At 34.4% G+C, this 21,787-nt stretch overlaps 1 protein-coding gene across 3 annotated transcripts; it reads right to left on the minus strand.

Annotated features, from left to right (window-relative positions):
* LOC147072742 (arrestin domain-containing protein 17-like) lies at positions 1-20,504 on the minus strand. 3 transcript variants are annotated; one of them, XR_015070562.1, is made up of 8 exons: positions 20,259-20,504; positions 14,918-15,070; positions 12,522-12,733; positions 10,129-10,311; positions 8,814-9,002; positions 4,117-4,396; positions 2,225-2,746; positions 1-402 (listed from the first exon to the last, which is right to left on the minus strand). XR_015070562.1 is itself a non-coding variant. In XM_085946168.1 (7 exons), the coding sequence occupies exons 1-7, from the start codon at positions 20,371-20,373 to the stop codon at positions 2,580-2,582; spliced, it is 1,299 nt and encodes a 432-aa protein (XP_085802294.1). In that variant the 5' UTR covers positions 20,374-20,504; the 3' UTR covers positions 369-2,579. The 3 variants fall into 3 exon arrangements, 2 of the variants coding, with proteins under 2 accessions (XP_085802294.1, XP_085802296.1); XM_085946168.1 differs by having other exon boundaries at positions 369-2,746; XM_085946170.1 differs by lacking the exons at positions 1-402; positions 12,522-12,733; positions 14,918-15,070; positions 20,259-20,504 and adding an exon at positions 11,163-11,394 and having other exon boundaries at positions 2,025-2,746.
* Positions 20,505-21,787: the final 1,283 nt, after the last annotated feature.

Here is a 21,787-nt window from a genome sequence, read left to right on the forward strand (position 1 = left end):
GATTGTGATGATGACACACAAAACTTTCCATTCACTGAGAAGCCAACAAGCTAGCGACTATTTTGACAGAACATAGTTCGTTCTTCACCAGGAGGTCGCTACTACGCTCTACTGCGCAGACGCAGTAGGCCCACACGCCGGCGTGTAGCGTGTAAAGTTGACTGGCTTTCAACTTTTCTCGGTAGATTGTTTACAATCTGCTTGTTAGACTGGGCGACTTTACAAACAGATTGTAAATTCGCCAACAAGCAGCTCGTAAAGTAGCTCAATGTCATTGACACATTAGTTACCTTTTTTCATGTTCAGTATTGTACAATAAGGCTCCCTTTATAACACCTTTAGCAATGACTAATGAATTTCATTGTTTTCCTTCGTATTTCACTGTCATCATAAAAATACTAGCTGACCAGGCAAACGTTGTTTGAAATATAAATTATTTCTAGTGAATATTTTGGTTGTTAAATAAAAAGTAACGAATGTATCGTAAGTGTGTGGGGATGGGATCTATGACAGAAAGAGGAATAGAGCACTGTAGACGATGACCGCCGATAAAAACAAAAAAACATCAACCATTCATTTTCTCAATTCAAAATGAGTAATGATGTTCATAATGAATGAATTACCTGTGACAGGATCTCGTTGTTTAATGTTTATGCAATATCCGTCTTGTCCCTTCCAGAAAATTAGCGGATATTGGAGAGCGTCGTATGAACGGTGTGTGTCAGCGATGAACTCCAGATTATTGTTTCTTCTTCGAATCACGATTTCTCGCGTCGATGTGCGGTCGCCAACCATGATTCCAGCAATGTCGTCAACAACAGTCGCATTGAATCGACGTACGTGCTCTCCAGCTGGTGTTTTATCAGGATTGATGACAATAGCGTGATTGTCACTTTGCAATTCGTGCATGTGTGCTTTGAAGAATTTCAATAATTCATTGTGCTCATTCAACAGTTCGCCGACGATGCGCCTGGCATTAGGCATTGAGGCTATTGTAGCCGCAACGTGCATCCACATGATTGATGTCCTCACCGGGCCCATGAAGTAGATTTGTAAAAATGTATGTGGTTCGTTTGGCATTAGCAGCAATGAGCCTACTTTGTGGTATACTTGACCTTTGATTTTGAACGTAGAATGGAATTGTTGACCATTTGCCGCAGTATTGTGAACTATTTCTGTTGCTCCGGACGAAGTCATTTGGAAGCATGAATTGAATGTGCGAATGGATTTCAGGAACAGGTTTGAATCTGGAACCGTGTCAATGAGCAAGCTGTTCAATGGTTCTGGTGGTATCTCAATTTCTGGTAGTTGCACTTTTCCTGATGCGCAACACATCCCGGCTGACTCATGTTTGAATTTGAGCGCATGACAATGGGGACATTCTTTGTCCATAGCACCAATCAGCACTTTTGGATGAGCGGAATATTCAATATCTGGCTCGTACTCGAATGCGAGACGAAGGAACGAAGCGGATGTAAATGTTCGATGTACTTGTTGGCGTTGTCGATCATTTGCTCTGCGTGTGTTAACTACGAACCGGCGCGCTTGGCTCCGTTCCAATTGTCGTTGTTGATTTCGTTCAGCTCGTGCCTCTTGTAATTGAGATGCACGCAATGGCGACATGCTTACACGCACGTTTTTGTTATCTTGTTGGATTTGTTCGTCTGTTCTTTCTACTCTACTATTTTGCATGTTTGTTGCTTTATTCGTTCGACGGCCCAAATGGCCCCCCTTTCGTCTTGCTGGCATTGTGCACTGTAATACACGCACATAAAAATAGATAAATTAAAATAAATCGTACAAAATTTTGCACGCACTGCGTTGTGATTTGCCGAATGAAATGTCAAAATGACGCGACGCTTCTCTTGAATTCTTCTCGGACGTAGTGCCATCTGTCATTCAACAACATAAATAATTTCGTTCTGTTTGAAATACGAACGACGGTTAAATTTGTTCATACAAAAATAATAAAATCGCGATTAAAAAATGGGAGGATGGGGGTAGGAAAGTGAAAATTTGAGGTTATAGGTATTTTTTATGGCAAATAATAAAAAAAATACAAAAAAAAAATTGTCAAAAAAATAAAAGAAAATTTTTCTGGATAGAGATACCCTAATCACCTAGCGGTATGAAATATACTTGTTGACCTATTCTCATACCTAACAAATATACATAAAAAAAATTCATAAAAATCGGTCGAGCCATTTCGGAGGAGTTCGACCACAAACATCGTGACACGAGATTTTTATATATATAGAGATACAGATTGGCCCATAAAACACATTCCTTTTGATCCTATAAAATAATAAATATTGATTGAAAAATCATAAAATCAATTGAAATGTTACTCAGTTTCTGAATTTTGGATCTCAACTAAATCGCATATAAAATATTGACAATTTACAGTTGCTAACATCAAACAAAACTGTATCAAAAGGTTCGAGATAGCTTAACTACTGATCTCTACTGTGGAAGGAATCTCTTACACTACACGTATTAGGTTATATTATAGCGGCGGTATTTTCAAATTATGTATATTGTGAATGTCGTGTGAATTATTGAATTGAATAAAAAAAAGTTTATTTTGACGAATGCTGTATGCTTGCATAATCTGGCGGCATTACGAATCCATACGTCGGGTACCGTGGGGCAAAATCATTTCTTCCGTGGATCCTCATATTCTCATTGTCGTCATCGCCAAAGATGGATTGGGCGGTGAACTGGCCTTCGGGATACGTGGGTTGAACTGAAAACGAATGAAAACATTTGTTATGTATGTCTGGCGAAAGAGGTAGACTAAGTTATTGAGAAGTCTGATCATCATCCGTCGAGGCAAAAAACAAAATTATCTCATTTATTGCATGTGGAAGAAATTGCCTCCTTTCTCTTAGACTAGAGCATGATGTCAAAAGCAAAATGGCACTTGTGCAAAAATATATTTTTGCGAAAATCGCGTTTTATGTTTTTTTTGAGTGGAAAAAAATCGTGTAGAGGTTATTTCTTAATATTTTGAAATGAAATTCAGAGCAAAAGACTCCTTAGTTGAAATGTGATTTTAAATTTTTTTTATTTTCATATCTTGTGAAGATTCTCAAGGGCTCTTTTCCTGCAACAAAATCTTTTTTTTTATACAAACCTGCCTTTAGACATTTTAAAATAATTATACATAGTACGATTTTCTAATATTATTTTTTTAACCACTGCACATAGACTGGGAAAATCGTGTGCATGTTACGTTTTTGTTATACGTTAATTGAAGATTACATGGTTTACTTTAGTGAATTGTGATTTCATTGATTTAGCTCCACAAATGCCATTTTGCCTATAATGTAGATAAAAAAAATTACAATCAAAACTACATTCATAACTCAAAACCATCAAAATGTCACAATAGTGCCCTTTTGCTTTTGGGGCAACGATATATGGATGCCTCATTGCCCCATATCTCATTTGAAATGCATGAGATTTTCATTGAAATGCATATTATGACCATTGTTAAACTGTGGCAAGTATAACGTGAAGCGTGGCCGTTTCGAGAACTACAATCCTCCCTACCCCTTTCCTCTTCTTCTCCTCGCCGTGCAATCATTTGACTTTCATTATTTGTGTGTGCTGCAAATTCGTGCAATGTGCTTAAACGTGTCAATAATGCAAAAAGTGTTGAAAAGTGGTAGCAGGAGGATTATAAGTCGTGTTATAACCTATTACGAAGAAACAAAAAACAAAATGAGCTGTGGGCCTCTAAATAAAGTCGATGCAATGACAGGTAAATTATTCTTAGACATTTCTGTGTTACCATATACTTAACTAAAAATATCCTGACAGATTGGAAAAATATTGTCGTCTTGTGTTGTATTCGATATTCACATTTTGGTTCAGAAGTAGGGGAAAAAAGTCTCCTAATACTGGCAACCCTTTCATAATATATTAGAGCGCCACGACGGCGGCCATGACACATCAAGTTATATTTTTTGCATATAATGCAAATTGCAATATATAATTTTTGCTTCGACTGAAAAATGTGCATTTTGATACGTTAAAAATAATTGACTCAGTTTAAAAATTATCAAAAATACAAGATAAAACATTAAATATTGTGAGAGAAAACTTTATTACCGACAGAATCGTATGAAGGCGGCAGATTCGGGGCACTCGGGACACTTGCGCCGGGCATGGGATAAGGAGATCCCGGCAGAGGTAGCAGAGGCACGCTGCTGTTAGGCTCCGGTGTGAAGTTGTACTCTCTGTTGAGGGACTCTTTGGTCTCTGTCACTTCAATAGGGGCACCGCTCTCCACAGACGGCATTTGGAAGCCGTGGAGAGGAATGGTTCCTATAAAAATGGGACGGCTCTTGTCTTTGTCAGTACTGCAGCAGCCAGAGGGCGAGCAGACAACCTGACAAATGATAATGAAATTAATGAGACTTGTCACCATATAATGTGAATTACTATTAAGTAATTACATCTTCTTCTTTGTCCATGTCAACTACAGTACACTCTCAGTAATCCGCCACTCGATTATCCGACAACTACTATAATTCGCCGTTATTTTTACTAGTTGAAAGCACAAAATCAAGCTCTATAATTCGCCGGTATTCGATTGTCAAGTTCAGTGGTCCGCCACGTACAAGTATACATCGCAGATGACACAGACTTATTTTGGAAACTTCTCCTTCGTAAAACGTAAAATGTACCAGGGAGGAAAGTGCCCAAGGACCGCAACACAATAATTATTATGCCATGCTCGAATGCAACCGGGACACACTAAATGAAGCTTTTGGTCATAGGGAAAGCCAGGAATCCTAAGCCATTCAAGAATATCTGCCTTACTGAACAACTGGTTGTGTCAAGTGATTTACTGTTATTTATTGAATAAACTCAGTTTATAAATACATATGTATAATTATATTGAAGCTTCAAGCGGAAATATCCGAGCCATTTATATCACTGAATGGCCTCAGGCAAGGTGACGCTCTGGCATGCCTTCTTTTCAATATTGCGCTAGAAAAGGCGATACGGGATGCAAAGATAGCCATATAGTTACCATTTGTAACAAGGCGCTTAAAATGTTGGGCTTCGTCATGCGTACTTCCCGGGTCTTTTCGGATGTTACGGTATTAAAACTTTTATTTAATTCTTTAGTTCGAAGCAGACTTGAGAGTGGGTCTATTGTTTGGGCACCGCATCAGTTGAAGTATGGCCTTATGGTGGAGAGGGTTCAGAAGAAATTCTTGAGACTCCTTTATTTGAGGTTGTACGGATACTATCCGTGGCTTTATCCAACTGACTTTCTCTTAGGCATGCTTACATACTGCAGTTTGCAATTTAGAAGAAATCTTTATTTAGCTATGTATTTTTTTCGACTTATACGAGGTATAAATGAGAACTCTGCCATTCTGGGCAGTGTTGACCTGTGTGTCCCTGATAACTATCTTAGAAATAGAGAACATCAGTTGTTTATTCTCCCAAAGTGCAGAACCAACCTGCCACTGGTAATGCCAATTGGGAGGGCGATAACTATGTTCAACGAAATTGCTTCGGGTGTTGATATATTCCACCTACGTGAGGATGAGTATAGGTGGACGTTATTTTATAAATTTTTAAAATAGGGTCTGCTTAACTCATCCGGTGTATTTCCATGTACCTATATAATTAATATTTTTGTATGTACATATTTGTTTAATAACATATTATCTATCTCTTTTTTATGTCATGTTGTGAACGTCTTAAACTTATAATTTGTAATGTCCACAATATGTAAAAATAAATAAATTGAAATTGAAATTGAAAATTGAATTGAAATGCCCGTGGCAGTGGCACGGTATTTACTAAACATGTGCAGCTGCTGGAGTATGCCGATGATATTGACATCATTGCCATATCATATTACCATTGAAAAAGGCATTCACAGCACTAGAAACCTCTGCCAAAAGAATGGGTTTACAAATAAACGAGGCAAAAACTAAATAAATGCCTGTCTATGTCACACCACGAGAAGTCGCACCAAAGTTAGATATTGGTGCATACAAGTTTGATACGGTCGACAGTTTCATATACCTTGGATCTCTTGTAACTTGACATAATGATATTACAGAAGAAATCAACAAGAGAATCATGTCTGCGAATAAATGCTACTTTGACTTGTTAAGACATTTTAAGTCCCGCATACTATCTCGCCGAACTAAAAGCACTCTTTACAAGACACTTGTAAAGCCAGTGCTCACCTACGCATCGGAAACCTGGACATTAACTCTGCGAAATGAACGAGCCCTGAACATCTTTGATTCTCCGCCGTATATGTGGACCGATCAGGGATGGCACCAATTGGAGGAGAAGATATAATGCTGAGGTCTACGGGCTGTACGAAGATTGCAGCGCAGTTCAATCAATTAAGATTAGGATACTGCGATGGCTAGGTCATGTGCACCGTATGAATGACAATGAACCAGCAAAGAGAGTGATGTCCAGTAATCCAATAGGACGTAGAAGAAGAGGGAGGCCAAAGAAAACTTAACCTAACCTAATGTCACAACCTGCAGGTAGGCGGGCGTATCCGCATTGTAAATTAAGTAGTAATAAGCCGACATTTAAACCTGATCTCTAACTATACGGCTTAGTAAAACACCTACAACGCCTTCCTTGTCTAATCATATGTAAATTGTTTATCTGTTCACAGGTTTCACGCTACCCGTTCGGTATGTAAACATATCGAACGGGGCATCGATCGCTACGAACAAGGTAATACGGTATAAAAGAATGATGGATGTGAAATTGCCTTATTCTGTACAATAAAACCTGTGATTATGTTATTATAAAATGTTAGGTATAAGTTTATTAATATTATATATGTAGGTACTAGTATAAAAGGGGAAGAATGATTGTTAAATATAAAGAGACGAATGCAGTAGCGAGAGATTATAATAAGGTGTATATAAAATGTTATGTGGAACACACTAATCGAATAATATTTCAATCTATAAACTCATAAATATAGAATAAATAATCTAGCGCGGTAATATTTGTAAACCGCGTAGGAACGAAGCGCATAGCAACAGAGATGTAAACCTGTCGATACATGTCCGTATCGCAGATAAACGGGCATGACAACGCATCAACGGCCGGCCGATGCATTGGTATGTGTGTGCATCGGTGCCCATACGCAAAAATGTTTCCCGCCAAAAAAGTATCAGGCGCTCAGACGAATAAACGGAATAACGGCATAGAAGTCACCAAAATGTAACTCTTATGAAATATTATTCGATTTTTGTGTTCATAATAATTATATCTGATTATATGAATATATGATTAATATGTATTTGTAAAAGGTAAAGGCAACAGACAGGTTTACGTCGTAAAATCACAAATATTTATGTGAAGGTCGATGGATGACAATTACAGGGCCTATTATTATGTCAATAGGTACCTAGTAAGTAGTTGTAAGTGCATGTAATTTAAACGCTAATCAAATCGTGTGTTTACTCTTGGCATAGGCTATTAATCGCGAGTCTATGCCAGATATAGCTATACAAATGCTCTAGATAAATTCATTTAAAATCAATCGAATTAGATAGACGATATTTTATAACGTCAAAACATCCATCCACATGCATATAACATATTATCTCTTGGTACTTGGTCACTCTGACAACTTAGTAAATTCCTATTAAATAAACAAGAGATGACACGTAGTACGAATTAACGAATACATTAGAATCTTTGGTCACCCCCTCTTATTATCTCTTTGGACCAATTAGAAACAGGGATGCTGCTATAAATAGAGATGCATCCGGGCAATAAATCATCAGTTTCTCGCCGACCAGCAGTATCTCTTCAACTTGGACCCGCTCATCTCTACTAAGAACTTCTCGAACGCTGAAATACTACCCGGTGGAATAATTTCATCCCGTTCACTTACGGGTGAGATTGATTCCCGCGTATTTATTTATAAAATCGAACTCGGTCGCCCCATCTACGTGTCTGACGCCTTCACCCACTACGCTGAAATTGTAAACCGACATTATATCCAGAGAAAAACGAATAAACGGAGTCATACAGCACTCCTATATAAAAAGGAAATATCTTATTTATTTTAACAACCCCTCACCGACTGAGCTACACAATTCATCGAGAGGTATACTACTTATATGTACCCTACTTGATTGAGGGGGAGTTGTTACTAACCTAATAATAATAATATTACATTATGTCCAATTATAACTAATAAAACCATCCGTATTAAATTTACTTTTTCTTGTCATGTTGACAGTTCAAGAATTCCATACCCTGGCGATTTCATGTACTCAACAGAAAATTTACCTAATTCATGAATAAGGCAACAGGCTTGACTATTACATGAATTAGCCAAAATTTTGCCCATTTCATGTAATAGTCAATTTCGCACATTCGGTGTAAGATATATATTAGAAAATTTGTTTGTTGCTGGCTTCCTGTAAAGTGTAAACCGACTAGAACCGTGTTTTATTTAGACATGAATTTTATGTCAGTAATATACGACCCAAAAAGGTTGGACAGTCTTTAATATACGGCCATATATTTCCGATACAACATTTCACGGTGAAGTGTGATACGGCGTACTGCATACGTACAAGTTTCCGGACACCATTTAAATTCGCATCAGTTAATCGCAATCCGTATTTCGCTTTTAGTATGCTCATTGTTAAAAATAATACACAAATGAGTCCGTGGGTTCATGTAAAAGTGCTTAAGGGCGCACGTGCGCCCATGGCCACAGCGTTAGGGAAAATGATTTATTCTGATGTAAATTTTAAGTAGATAAAGTGTGCCATTCTTACTTGTACTTCGTAATCCAAATCAATAATGCTGCAGTTTTTCAAGTTGGAAGGGGGAAGAGGTGGAATCTGCAAATGCTGTTGCCAATTCAGCGACATGTTTCCATTCACCCTGCCCAGAGAATGCTCCGCTATGTTAATCGTGCGATACTTACTCGAGTGCCTAGGATAGTGAGATCGGAAAGTGACATTCTGAAAACATACTTTTTAATATTAGCAAGCATTAATACTCTAATACTTTATTCATTGGATTTGATTCCGAAGTCAAGCATATCGTCGGTGTTTTGTAAAAAGGGCGAATCAACCATTTTGGCGAAATCGAGATTTTAATGAAAATACAATATGTACCCCACTAGATTTGTTGTGTAAAAACGGCGAATTTTTATCTCCACAGGAAAGTACTTAAAAACGATAATTGACTAAAATTAAATTAATTAAAATTACGAAATAAAAAGCAAATGTGACATATTAGGCCATTTAAAATATTATATAATAAAACATATTATAATGACAGTATCCTTTCTAAGCTTTATTATAAACTTGTTAGATATTTATAATCATCTACAGGTAAAAAACAAATAAATGTCAAAAGTTAAAAATCCTCCTCCTGTAAAGTAGCATTTTGGTTAATTCGCCCTTTTTACAAAACACCGACGATATGGTCAATGATGGCATGTGTTCTAAATGTGTAGCTTTGAAGATTTAGTTTGAAAATGTATAAAAGGCAGTTAGTTAGATGTTATTCCTATTACTGTTTTGAAACTAAGCAAAACTCCCACTCTCCGCCAACAAAGTGTCTTTGGCCGAGGAATTCTTTGTGGATTGCATGGGGAGCAGTTTTAGACTGAGACCAAGCGACGTGACTGGCCAGTATTGAGGGACTCCCGTCAATAATTGTGGATCCGCTGAATGATCTTCCTGGTTTTAAGATTCCACGGAAATACATGTCTGAACCGAATCCGTTGTGGGCATTCCAGATATGCTTATTTGATGCATAAGTGGGACTAGCAAGTGTGGTCAGATTCAGAAGACAGAGCACATCGTACTGTTATGTAACATATGTGCCTTCCCTGGAGGAGTTTCAGCCGTACACCAAGCCGACCGAGAATCTATTACGTAGACTGATCCTTTCTTATTTCTATGGAATGACCAGTTCTGTGATTTTGTTTTCTTTATGAACAGAATGTTTTACTTATTTATTTTTTACTATTGCCATATAATTATGTAATAGTATATTTGGCAGATACATTTTTTATTGCAAATTGATAATCGATTACCGTAAAATGAATCTCGGTAACCAAAATAAAATAGTGAGTACCTTTCTGAGGCGTATTATGACATCACCGACGGTGTTGCTGCTGTTGTTTTCACACGTAATGTCAAACGGAATGGCCTGGCCGGAGCAGAATCCACTCACGGGAATACGAACGTTTATCTTTACGCTCCCCGATGGGCAGCAACACCATCCAAACGACTTAACCATGTTAAACTCAATCGGTTTCTGTAATATTAATAATAAAATAATTTATACAATGAATTTATCATGTCTTAATACCATAGATTACATGTGCAATACCAGTATTGCAATTCCTAAACTTTTCCTTTTCATACAAGATATAGAAGATATATATTTATGGAAGCAACAAAAACATAGGTGAGAGTTTGTCAAGAACTATTACCTAATAATAATTGTCACGGGCACGACTGTCAGTAAAGGAAGAAACATTATAGTCTTTAAGCACAGACTTTAAGGGGACGTTCTACAGAATTGGCCTTGAGAATTGAAAATATGATTTTTTAACATGTGGTCCATAATATCTGGTCTACTAATTAATATAAAAAGGTCGTGTCAAAGTTGTTTGTGTCAATAAATTTGCTCTATGACTCGATCCGACTCATATTTCATCAGGGCTGTCGAAGACATAAATCATAAATATTTATAATTAAAATTTTTTATTTATAATATATATTATTTAAGTTTTGTGCATCTAATGCCGGGTCCACACTGGCAACAAGTTAAGTTGCTGGCAACCTCGTTAGATTTTACGATAATTATGATGATTATCGTAAAATTTCTTAAGCAATTATGGTAAGTATCGTAAAATTTAATGAGGTTGCCAGCAACTTGTTGCCAGTGTGGAAATGGCTTAATATCCACTGTGGTTCACGTAGTGGCATGGACCTGGGGTTAACTAATTCAAAGTCAACACCCATGATAGAATTTTTTCCAGTTTTGGTTGCATTATATTCCAAAACTCTTCTGTAAAAATCGTTTCCGATTTTATAAATGGAAATTTCTCGGTGTACATAGTAAACAAACCTACGAATAAAAAAAGACAAGAAGGAACATACTGATTCATCGCAGTAAAATCTGGCAATCAAATTCGCCATTTTGAAAAGCAACGATTTTGCGTAAACAAATATCACGTGGTCTGTACGTGTGCGGCAAACTTCGAATGTGTTTGTAATTTTGTGTATTTTATGTTTGTGTATCACGCATTGTCGGCCAAATTTGCCGGCCTTTCTGATTGCCGTGATTTGTACACATCTTCCTTCCTGTCTTTTTTTATTCGTAGAAACAAACAGTATTTTTTATTAGTTATATGAAGTTGGCCTTGAATCTGTAATAAAATAATACACAATTAAAAGATTTTGAAATAGAAAAAAACACATTTCCAAGCTTTCAGCCGTGCTCACTCATGAATGTCATTCGTCATTTAGATAAGTATATACACATTTTGATGTTATCTTGCAAAGTGCGAATGTAATGTTTTCAAATAATTGATATGGATTAATTATACCATCGTATTATTTTCTCGAAATCATAAACATACTATAATAGTATATGAGTATCAACCTATGTTCAATTTGAATTGGGTTATAATAATATACCCGAATATATATCAATAGTATGTTTGCTACAAAATCCACCCAAGTTATCAGTATGTACTTGCACAGGTTTGATTAAAAACTATGATGAAATTAACATTTTAAAAATATTAATTCATAATATTATTTTGACAGCCCTGTTTTCTGATCGACGTACATCTTGCAGGTGTTTATAAAATAATAATAATGTTCAGCGGCAGACAATATCAATAATAATATTGTTTCTTGAAATAAAATCTCCGATGATTAGTGATTTTTGCAAAAAGATCGATTTAAATTAATGTACTTACGACGCCGAGGTCCTTTTTATACTAAATTATATTTGAATGTCGAGCTCTTCAGCCCCCCCCCCCTTAAGGATTTTATTTACAATTTAAATATTTTTCTTCGTGATTTTGTTGTTTACAGGATTTTTGTGCGATTTGTATTTTGATTATTTATTAAATATTGATTTTTTCATGTACAATCAGTCAGTACCTAGATTTAATATGATTTCGTATTACTATATGATAGCGGATCTGCAATTTCATAACATTGTTTCATAATAATTTCAAAATATTATTTCATAATGTGGCCGGTCAATAAATAGCGGGTCAGTCGATCGGACATCTCACTCGATTAAAAGTTTCCGTCAAAGACATATCGCACCAAACTACAGTTATATTTATTATATTGCATCGATTGTACCATTGTAGTTTGAAACAGTAAGTAACTCCCCCATCATCACGAACAACTACAACCATATCTCATCTGCAAAACCTATCCTCCGCCATACCAAAGAATACCACATGCATAAGAGAATACGACACACACGATACTCACAATACATTCAGGATTCAAATTCAAATCATAATTTGAAATAATAGTGAATGCCATTTTTGTGTCTTGATCAAATTTCCATGGCCTGTCCAGTGTTATTTTGATAGTGTAACGCACATGTCCAAATTCTCCCTCAAATGATGACGGTAAATCAAACGGAAGCTGGCAGGTGAAAGGGTAAATATTTTTACCAGGCGGTAAATCCATGGACTCTCCTTGAAAGTAAAAACATTATCTTTATAATATGTAACTACCACTGGCGAAGGGTGGAGGTAGGCAGTTATGATCCGACATAATTAGTGCACACTAAACTTTGTCAGTCAAACGTATTTGTTTTCATTGAAATAAGACCACAATGTGTAGATAGTGTTTGTTAATTTTTAAAATTCAATTAAACCCTGCATAATCAAAGCCATAATAGACAATAGTAAAAAAATATTTGTTTATCTATAAAATATCTAAAAATTCATTAAACCATTTTAGATATTTTATAGATAGAAGAATATTTTTCATCGATTATGGTTTGGTTAAGGCAGGGCTATTAATTTAAAAAAACTAACCAACACCATCTGTAATATGAATTTTTAATTCAACGAAAACAAATAAGTACAACTGAAAGAGTGTGGACTATTTTTGTCGGATTGCCCATAGTATATCTAAAATATTAGGTTTGGTTTAGGCATGGTTTAATGCAGGGGGGGGCAAACTTTTTGGATGGAGGGCCAAATTCAAGAATTCAAAATGAGCGGCGGGCCGCAAGTAAAATACCATTTTTAGATATACACTATTTATTATAACGAAAAATAAACATTACAAAAAAATTAATGAGAAGAATGAAACTGTTTTTTTAAATTCAGGTGTTAATTTTGTAGTTGATATTCTCAAAACTGCTTGTAAATGGGCACCGGAGATATTTGATCGTAAAGAATTTTTATTGAGGTTCATGATCGAAAATGTTTGTTCACATAGGTATATAGGTTGATCCAAAATTTGAAAGAAAAAAAACGAACATTTTTCTTGCATAATCTTTACGTTGGTCGAATTTGTCTGAATTAAGGGCTTTGTAAAATTTGGAGATTTCTTCACGACGATGCAATTCTCTTAAATCAGTGTCACACTGCAGAATAATAATTTCAAGTTGTAGCTCTGTCGGTACACTATCAATATCTATTGAAAATGGATCGCGTACTATTGCTAAACTTGTCTCAGTTTTTCGGAAGTCACCAAATCTTTGTGAAAAATCGTCATTCAGAGCTTTGATAATTTTACCATATTCTTCAAATTTATATTCTGATATATTCACAACTTCAAAGTTGGAAAGTGGTCCACTTTGTTATTTGATATTTGTCGAAGGAATAACTTGAGTTTTAATTGAAATCCATTCAAACTTTTTACCATATCATGGGCATATATTTTTTTTCCTTGCAACGCGAAGTTAAAAGTATTTAAATATGTCACGATGTTCAACGTAGAAAATAGTGGTTACATAATGTGAGACGAGACGCAAAGAAGACGTACTGAGATAATACATTCACGAAACAACAAATTCTTCAAATATTAATCTATTGTCAATATTTTTTAAAAAATTATAAAAAAGTTATTCGTAATCAGAAGTACAATTAATGATGGCGGGCCGCAATTTGCCCCCCCCTGGTTTAATGGAATTTTAAAAACTAACCAGCACCGTCTGCAAATTATATTATTAGTTCAATGAAAATAAATACGTATGACTGACAAAGTTTAGTGTGCACTATTTATGTCGAATCTTAACAGCCTAACTCCACCCCTTGCCATTGATGCTTCATGATAATACTATTATATGACAATTCAGTTTTTACACATCAATATTTTTTATTAGATCAATTACGTTAGCTTTAATTAGCGTTAGTTATGACATCTTTATTGATTCTCTATCACATTATATCTGACCGTGCTTAACGTTTAACTGACTTAACTTCCACCTAAGTAAAGTAGGTATGCCAAATACTGCAAACAATTGATAAAAATCAGTAAATTTCCATTGCAAAATTCAAAATTATTATAACCTTTGAACCTACCAATTATTTCAGAAAATCTTGGAGTGATCCGTGTCATCGGTTAGTAATTAAGATAATTAATACCTACTTTGATGTAAAATACAAAAGCCGATTGACAATAGTAACTCAATTAAGAAAGCGCTTCAGAGAGTATTGTAAGAGCCAATAGTGAAAATTTGTCGCAAATAATTAGATTACAAAAGTTATATGTATTTTACATCAGTCAATCTAAGTTGACCCACCCTGTATATTGTAACAATGAGGGGTTTCTTTTACTACCGGTTTTTACAGATTATAATATATACATAATACTATTACAGATAACATAATTGAAATTAACATAAGATTAGTAAAAAGACATACCATCTTCGCTGCCGACAAGATAGTATTTGGTTTTAAAGTAATTTTCATTTCCGTGGTAGCGTACATTCGTACTTTTTGATTTACCGCCTACTGTGTAATGTTCTCTCTTTGTCCAACGCGTGTTCGCTTCTCCTTTGAATGTAATACAGATTCCTGTAACAAATAAGTTAAATGTTTAGTTAAGTTTTTTCTTTATTCTGTAGGTAATAGTGATATTGATATTCATCAGGGCCAAAAACTGACGGAAGTTTATGTTTAATGAAATAGTACAAAATTTAAATCCATTAGAATTTAAATTCAAATTCCATCAAGTACCTTCGGTCGATAGTATTATTATTAATAAAGTATTTTATTTTGCTAAGATAGAACTTACAAAAGGGTTAACTGTCAAACTTTGATACTGCACTCCCTCCTTAACATTGATGATCAGTATAGTCTGGCAAATCATCATGAACAGCTTCAACTACGGTACAAAATTATTCAAATTTACTTTGAAAATCTGTTGTCGTTTCGCATAACTTATAGACATTGTTTTACCGCAAAATTGTGTTCAGCGATGAGGCTCATTTTTGGCTCAACGGGTTTGTTAATAAGCAAAATTGTTGCATATGGAGTGAGACAGCGCCCTCTTAAGATACAAACCCGGAGCATATCTTTTTGCACAAGCATATTTCTCAAACGAGTGGTCCCACTGTTCAGCTGTAAAAACCAGATCCCAGATTGCTTGACATATTGATTCGCCCATTCTCGTTTCAAATTGAATTATAAAAAATTCGCAAATCAAATATGTTAACTATCGGTATTATTTATAAATATACATTCATGTTATTATGGTAATATCGATTTCCAAAAAATGTAAAAAATGTCAATAGAGTCGGCTATGAGTGAGACCAATCCAGAAGACGCCCTACAGACTTCATTACATCCACAAAATTACATCCGGTTTGCACGCTGCTGGCATCATCGGACCTTATTTTTTCAAAAATGAGGGCATAGCTCATGTTACGGTCGATGGAGATCGTTATCAAACTATGATCAATGATTTTTTTTTAAATATGGATGTCATTGATCCGGACGAGATGTGGTTTCAATAATGTCGCGCTATGTGCCATATGGCGGCTGGAACCATTGACTTATTGAAAACAAAATTTGACGACAAGTTGATTTCGAGAAATAGACCTGTCAATTGGCCTTCAATGTCACCTGCATATTCCTAGAGTACAGTGGCGAAGGGTGACTTTTGGAAAGAGGTAGGTTGTGGAGTAACCGAGCTTGTCAGATATATATATTACTACTGATGAATAGGTACACTAAATCGATGAAATTTCAAATCTCAATTAGTTTGATATAATTAGTTTATAAATAAGCAATTAGATTGAATTATTTATTTTCCTATAAACGTAGCATACACTCAAAATATATTATCTATCATCTTATCCGTTGTTGTGTATAATATGTTCCATAACAATTTATATTTTAACCCGTAAAACTAGACATTTTAAAATACTTCTATATTTAAAAGACAGACTTAGGTATAAATAAGTGATAAATAAAAATCGCGAGATAAATTATTTTATATTTTTAACAACAATCAATATTTATATGTGATTGAATACCATAGAAATTATTTTTTAAATTATCTTCTTGTTAATTATTTTGAATAAATGTGCAGAAATAAGCGCTAACTAAACTATCATTTCGGAATAAAAAGCCAGACAGAGACTGGCGTCAGTGGCGTCACGTGACTAAAAACGCATACAAACCACATCTTAAATTCGCATCGAATATTTCATAACATAGTTGAATCCATGCCGCAGTAGTTATGGTTATAAACCGTACTAATTTATAAAATAAAGGTATGTACTTCTGAATTTTGACGATAGATGACTAAGTATCAATTATCTTTGATTTTTCAGTGTTTTTTTTTTTTTTAATTTAAATTATTTGCTTGAAGATCTATTGTTATTAGTAGGTAGGCTTTAAATAATCGCCTACTATGGAGCCTTCGCCACTGCCAGAGTATCAACTGCCAACTTATCACTTTTGTTTATAATTTTTTTGTAAGACGATTAATCTTAATTAACACATTCAGTCGGATGATTTAGCAGGGTCTAGGGACGATTTGGCGCCGGGACAATTCGGTGCTACGCAATCGAATGAAATTTGACAATAAATAAATGTTTGTGAATTATAGGTACTTTTAAAATATATATTTAATACTTATGTATTATTAATTTTTTTGTGATTTAATTGTGCATATGTTTAAGTTCAAATGAGAATAGAGTTCATTCATTTTTATATATAGCGTCAGGCAGAATAATTCTTAAACTACCAAATGGTAGATAGAAACTTATTAAACTTCCTCGTCTATTTTCTGTATCAAATCGCAACGAACGCATATTTATTTCATAAATGAACGTTATTTCATTTGACAGTGTGGCGCCCATTTGTCCTGGCGTCCAGTTCTCCCAGTACCGATTTAGCATATTTAACAGATTGTTAGGAATAGTACGATTACATCAAGAGATCCAGAAAAATGATATGCATGTAGGTAATCGTAAAATACAATATTAGACATCATTAAATATAATGTAAGAAAAAATGGATAGCGTTGATGTAACAATAACTTTTATGCGTAAAAAATCAAACGACATGATATTTCATTCCCAATGAAATTAAAGACGTATTGCAAATATTTTCATAATGATGTCTAAATTTTATCATAACCAACAAATTTAGGATTGAATGTGGTCTGTATAAGTATGGAAAAATTACATAGCCTTTTAGTAATAACCTAAAATACAATCAATTTTTTAATAAATTAAGTAAGTAAAATAATAAAAAGGTTTTAAAAATCTGGCTATTGCACGCTTATTATATTTTTTATTCCTTTACCAAACTGTTTTGTGACAAATTGATAAAAGTGTTCGTAACAAATATTGTCTATGTGTCAAACTTTTTGGGATCGGTAACTTTGCCCAGCTTGGTAATAATTGAACAAAAGAACATAATATTATGAATAGTGCCTATTTTTCAATAAAATTTGCAATGTTGAGAGATATGGCTGGTAATTTTGCCCACTTAGTTGTTTCTATAGTTTTTTCAAACCAATAATGATATAAATAAATGATCATCTTCAAATAAAAATGCTTTTTATAAAAATAATTGTTGATATGGACCAAAAAATAAATGTAATTATTACATTCACAAAGTGGGCAAAGTTGGGTGATTTCACGGTTTCATTTTCAAATAAAAATGCTTGTTATAAAAATATTTGTTGACATGGACCAAAAAATAAATGTAATTATTACATTCAAAAAGTCGGCAAAGTTGGGTGATTTCACGGTATTATTTTTATTTTTAATCCAATACTGAATATATTGTAGGTACAAGATTCAAGAGTGAGAAATTATTATTGAGTAGGTAGGTAAGGGGCCCAGTGATTCCCAACCGGATTCTGTAGAACCCTGGGACAAGTATATTAGTCTATGCCTGGGACTCCGCAAAAATATTCAAAAGCTACCAACCATAGACTAATATCCTTTATACTACAATGGTGGCGAACCTATAGCACACGAGATGATTTTGCACAGCACGCAAATGTTTTAAAGAGATAAAAAAATAAGTACCAATAAAATTTCCAATAAAGTTTTACAAATAAATATAATCTATATGGGGATAAACAATTCAAGCCGCATCAGCATATTGATCAGCGATTAAATAGCTGACCGCAATTATGAATTCCTTAATATCCATTTCTCGTAGTGTCCAATTATTGCAAACTCAGTAAATATCTGACTGCAATATTATAATTTCCGTAATATCCGTTTTCCCATATAGTCAGCCATATTCAATTATCGCAAACTCGATATAAAATAGCTGACTCAATTATAATAGTAATTTTTTACTAAATATTTTTTTCAAGATATTCTTTTGATTGAGTATGTCCATAAATAGCGGATCACAATTGATTGGGAATGCCACTCGATTATAACTTCCTGGTCTGTCAGTATCTTAGTCTGTATAGCTCTGTACAGGATCTCGTTCTACCGAGTCTCGGACCTCGGAACAGTATCATAATTCTTGCACCAACTGTTTACGTCGTAAATAAAACTCGCTCCTCTGACTCTTCATCTCAACTCCTGGTCACCCTCCTACAGCGATCTCGCCCCTACATCTACAACGAGACCGCCAAAATGGTGACCAGCAACATTTGAATACCTGCCAAATACATATAAAATTCTTAAAAACCTTTTTGTTTTCATTTTCCCATGAAAAACTACATTTTTTGGGAAATTTTGGCACGCATACATAAAAAAGTTTGCCAACCCTGATATTATACTACTACCAACCAATTCGCAATAACAGGTAGTATATCGTTGTTATTTCTATGTCATGTAAAATTTTTCAATTTAAAAATCTATTGAAAAATACTGAATTTTTAAAATTATATCTCGTAACACTGATTGTGTCAGTGTTGCCATTCGTACTATAATTATAGTATTTGTACTATAATTTTGGTCCGCGTACTATGTACAATATAAAACAGGTATAGTACGCCCAAAATACTATAATTTTGAATATCGGAAAAAACATGTAGAAAATACTGAAATTTCGATTAATTGGTGCAAAGTACTATAATTTCGCAATATTAGAAAATTTGGAGAACTTTGAAACAAAAATGCTCGAAAAATGTAAAAAAATCCCTTGACTTCGGTTTAAAATGAAATTTTTTGAATTCTTCGGTAAACATTTTTGGTCGGAAGAGGTACCTAAATAAAAAGGCGTCTCGGAGTTTCTCAAATTCTCCGTTGTTTTTTTTTCTGAGAAACAAAAAACCTATACATTTTCAACAGATGGCAACGCGTACTATATTTTTTCCCCAAATACTATAATTTTGGAGGCTCTGTACTATAATTCCACTTTGAAAAGATGGCAACAATGGATTGTGTCAAACGTCAAGGGTCAAAACAAAAGATGACATTTCCGAAGATTCCGAATATTCGACAATTTTAAACATCGATGTTATTTTTAAACGAAATTGACAAGGCTTTGTTTGAGTAAATTCAAGGTCATACATATACTGATGCAATTGTTTAAAATATACGTTTTTTTCATTGGGCTAAAAAAACGAAAACGATTGTTAAAATGAATGATAAATTACTTTAAAAATTGAGTAATGTTAAATAAAGATAATAGTGTTATAATTATCATGTAACTTCCGCTACCTATCTTACATAATAGATAATTTGTGCACTGATGTACACGCATCGCGAAAAATATCATACATATTATCATTTTATTGCAAACGTGTGAAGTATTATAATTTTTTGCGACATGCCTCTGATGCTTTTCGGTGTGTCCAATGTGTATTCAATCCTGCCATTGATGATTTGACCAGAATAATACGTGTTGAATTCACTGTCGAGTATTATATTGACGTCTTTAATGCCCATTTTGCAACGTATTTTTTAAAATAAAATCACGATTATTAAATTTCGAAGCTCACGTATAATAGTCGTAGGTATACACAAGTTGTATTACTAAACCATTACTAAACTAAACTAAACGTCCTGCCGGCGGCGGCAAAATGAGATTCGACAAATAGACAATCTGATTGGTCCAAAGTGACATTGAAAAATAGGCTATGTTCACTACGTTAGAGTGGGTATATCTCTCAACACATCTAATTGAATGTCTAGTCAAGACACCCACCTTACTACACCAATCTATAATACATACTGCCAGGGCTTTTTAAAAAAAAAAAAGGTGGCGGAACTCACTTCTTGCCAAACAATTTACCTATTGTAAAAACGTCATATACCTAATTGAATAAAAGTATATAGTGATTTCATGGTACCCATATCCTGAAGCGGGCCCCCTACTATCACCAAGGTTTAAGGCAGTGTGATGCTATATAGTAGCGTTTTTCAAATGGTGTTCGATGTAAAATTAAAGGTATTCAGTACATATGTTATGTGCCATTCAAATTCTGTAACTGTTAGTGAGTCAGCCAGTCGAATTCGACCGGCTGAAATAATGAGTTCATTATTATTTTTACATGTTAAATCTTGTTCATTTCTTAAGTTCGTTGCATCATTTTTATTGTTCCTTTTTTGTAGTATTCCAGTATATAAAACACTCTTCAGTCGGACTTCTCACAAGAAACACATATTGTACCTAGTAATATTCAACCTTATATTAGGATACCAGTAATTTTATGTTATGTGATTTTATGTTAATAACCGGAAATAAAGGACAACATTAAATATAATTAATAATATCTTTTAATAATTCCAACCCATAACACATATATCAACAAACATTAACCAAAAATGCAATTATATAACCACATATCGTCGTGGTAAATGCAATAGGTCGTATGTCAAAAAAATTTCAATTTTGTTTTATTGCACCATAGTGACCAGCCCAGTCATCTACACCATCTCCAATAGGTCTTATGTCGTTAGACCAATAAGAAGTCGACTATCCCAACACTTGCAAAAAGACGAACCGACACGTCATTGATATTGGTCACGCCAAACAGTCGTATGTCAGAGCTCATCATAATGATAGTAATGTTTTTGTTTATTTTTATTCCTCGTTCTTGACTTTATACTAAAGAATTCGTCAAATAATACGATGTAAGTAATTTACCAATCACTGTTTTTTAAAATCTACTTTATAATTACATTATTGTTGTCAGATTTAGTAAAATTTTCAAGATTCTTTCTACAGATAATCTAACATTACTTTTTGTCTCAAACTAAAGAAAAATTCTCCGACGTATATATGGACCGATCAGGGACAGCACCAATTGGAGAAGAAGATATATTGCTGAGCTCTACGGGCTATACGAAGATTGCAGCG

This window comes from Rhyacophila brunnea, unplaced genomic scaffold (assembly GCF_057557595.1).
Source record: "Rhyacophila brunnea isolate RB1 unplaced genomic scaffold, BYU_Rbru_1.0 scaffold_19, whole genome shotgun sequence".
NCBI classification, from domain to species: domain Eukaryota; kingdom Metazoa; phylum Arthropoda; class Insecta; order Trichoptera; family Rhyacophilidae; genus Rhyacophila; species Rhyacophila brunnea.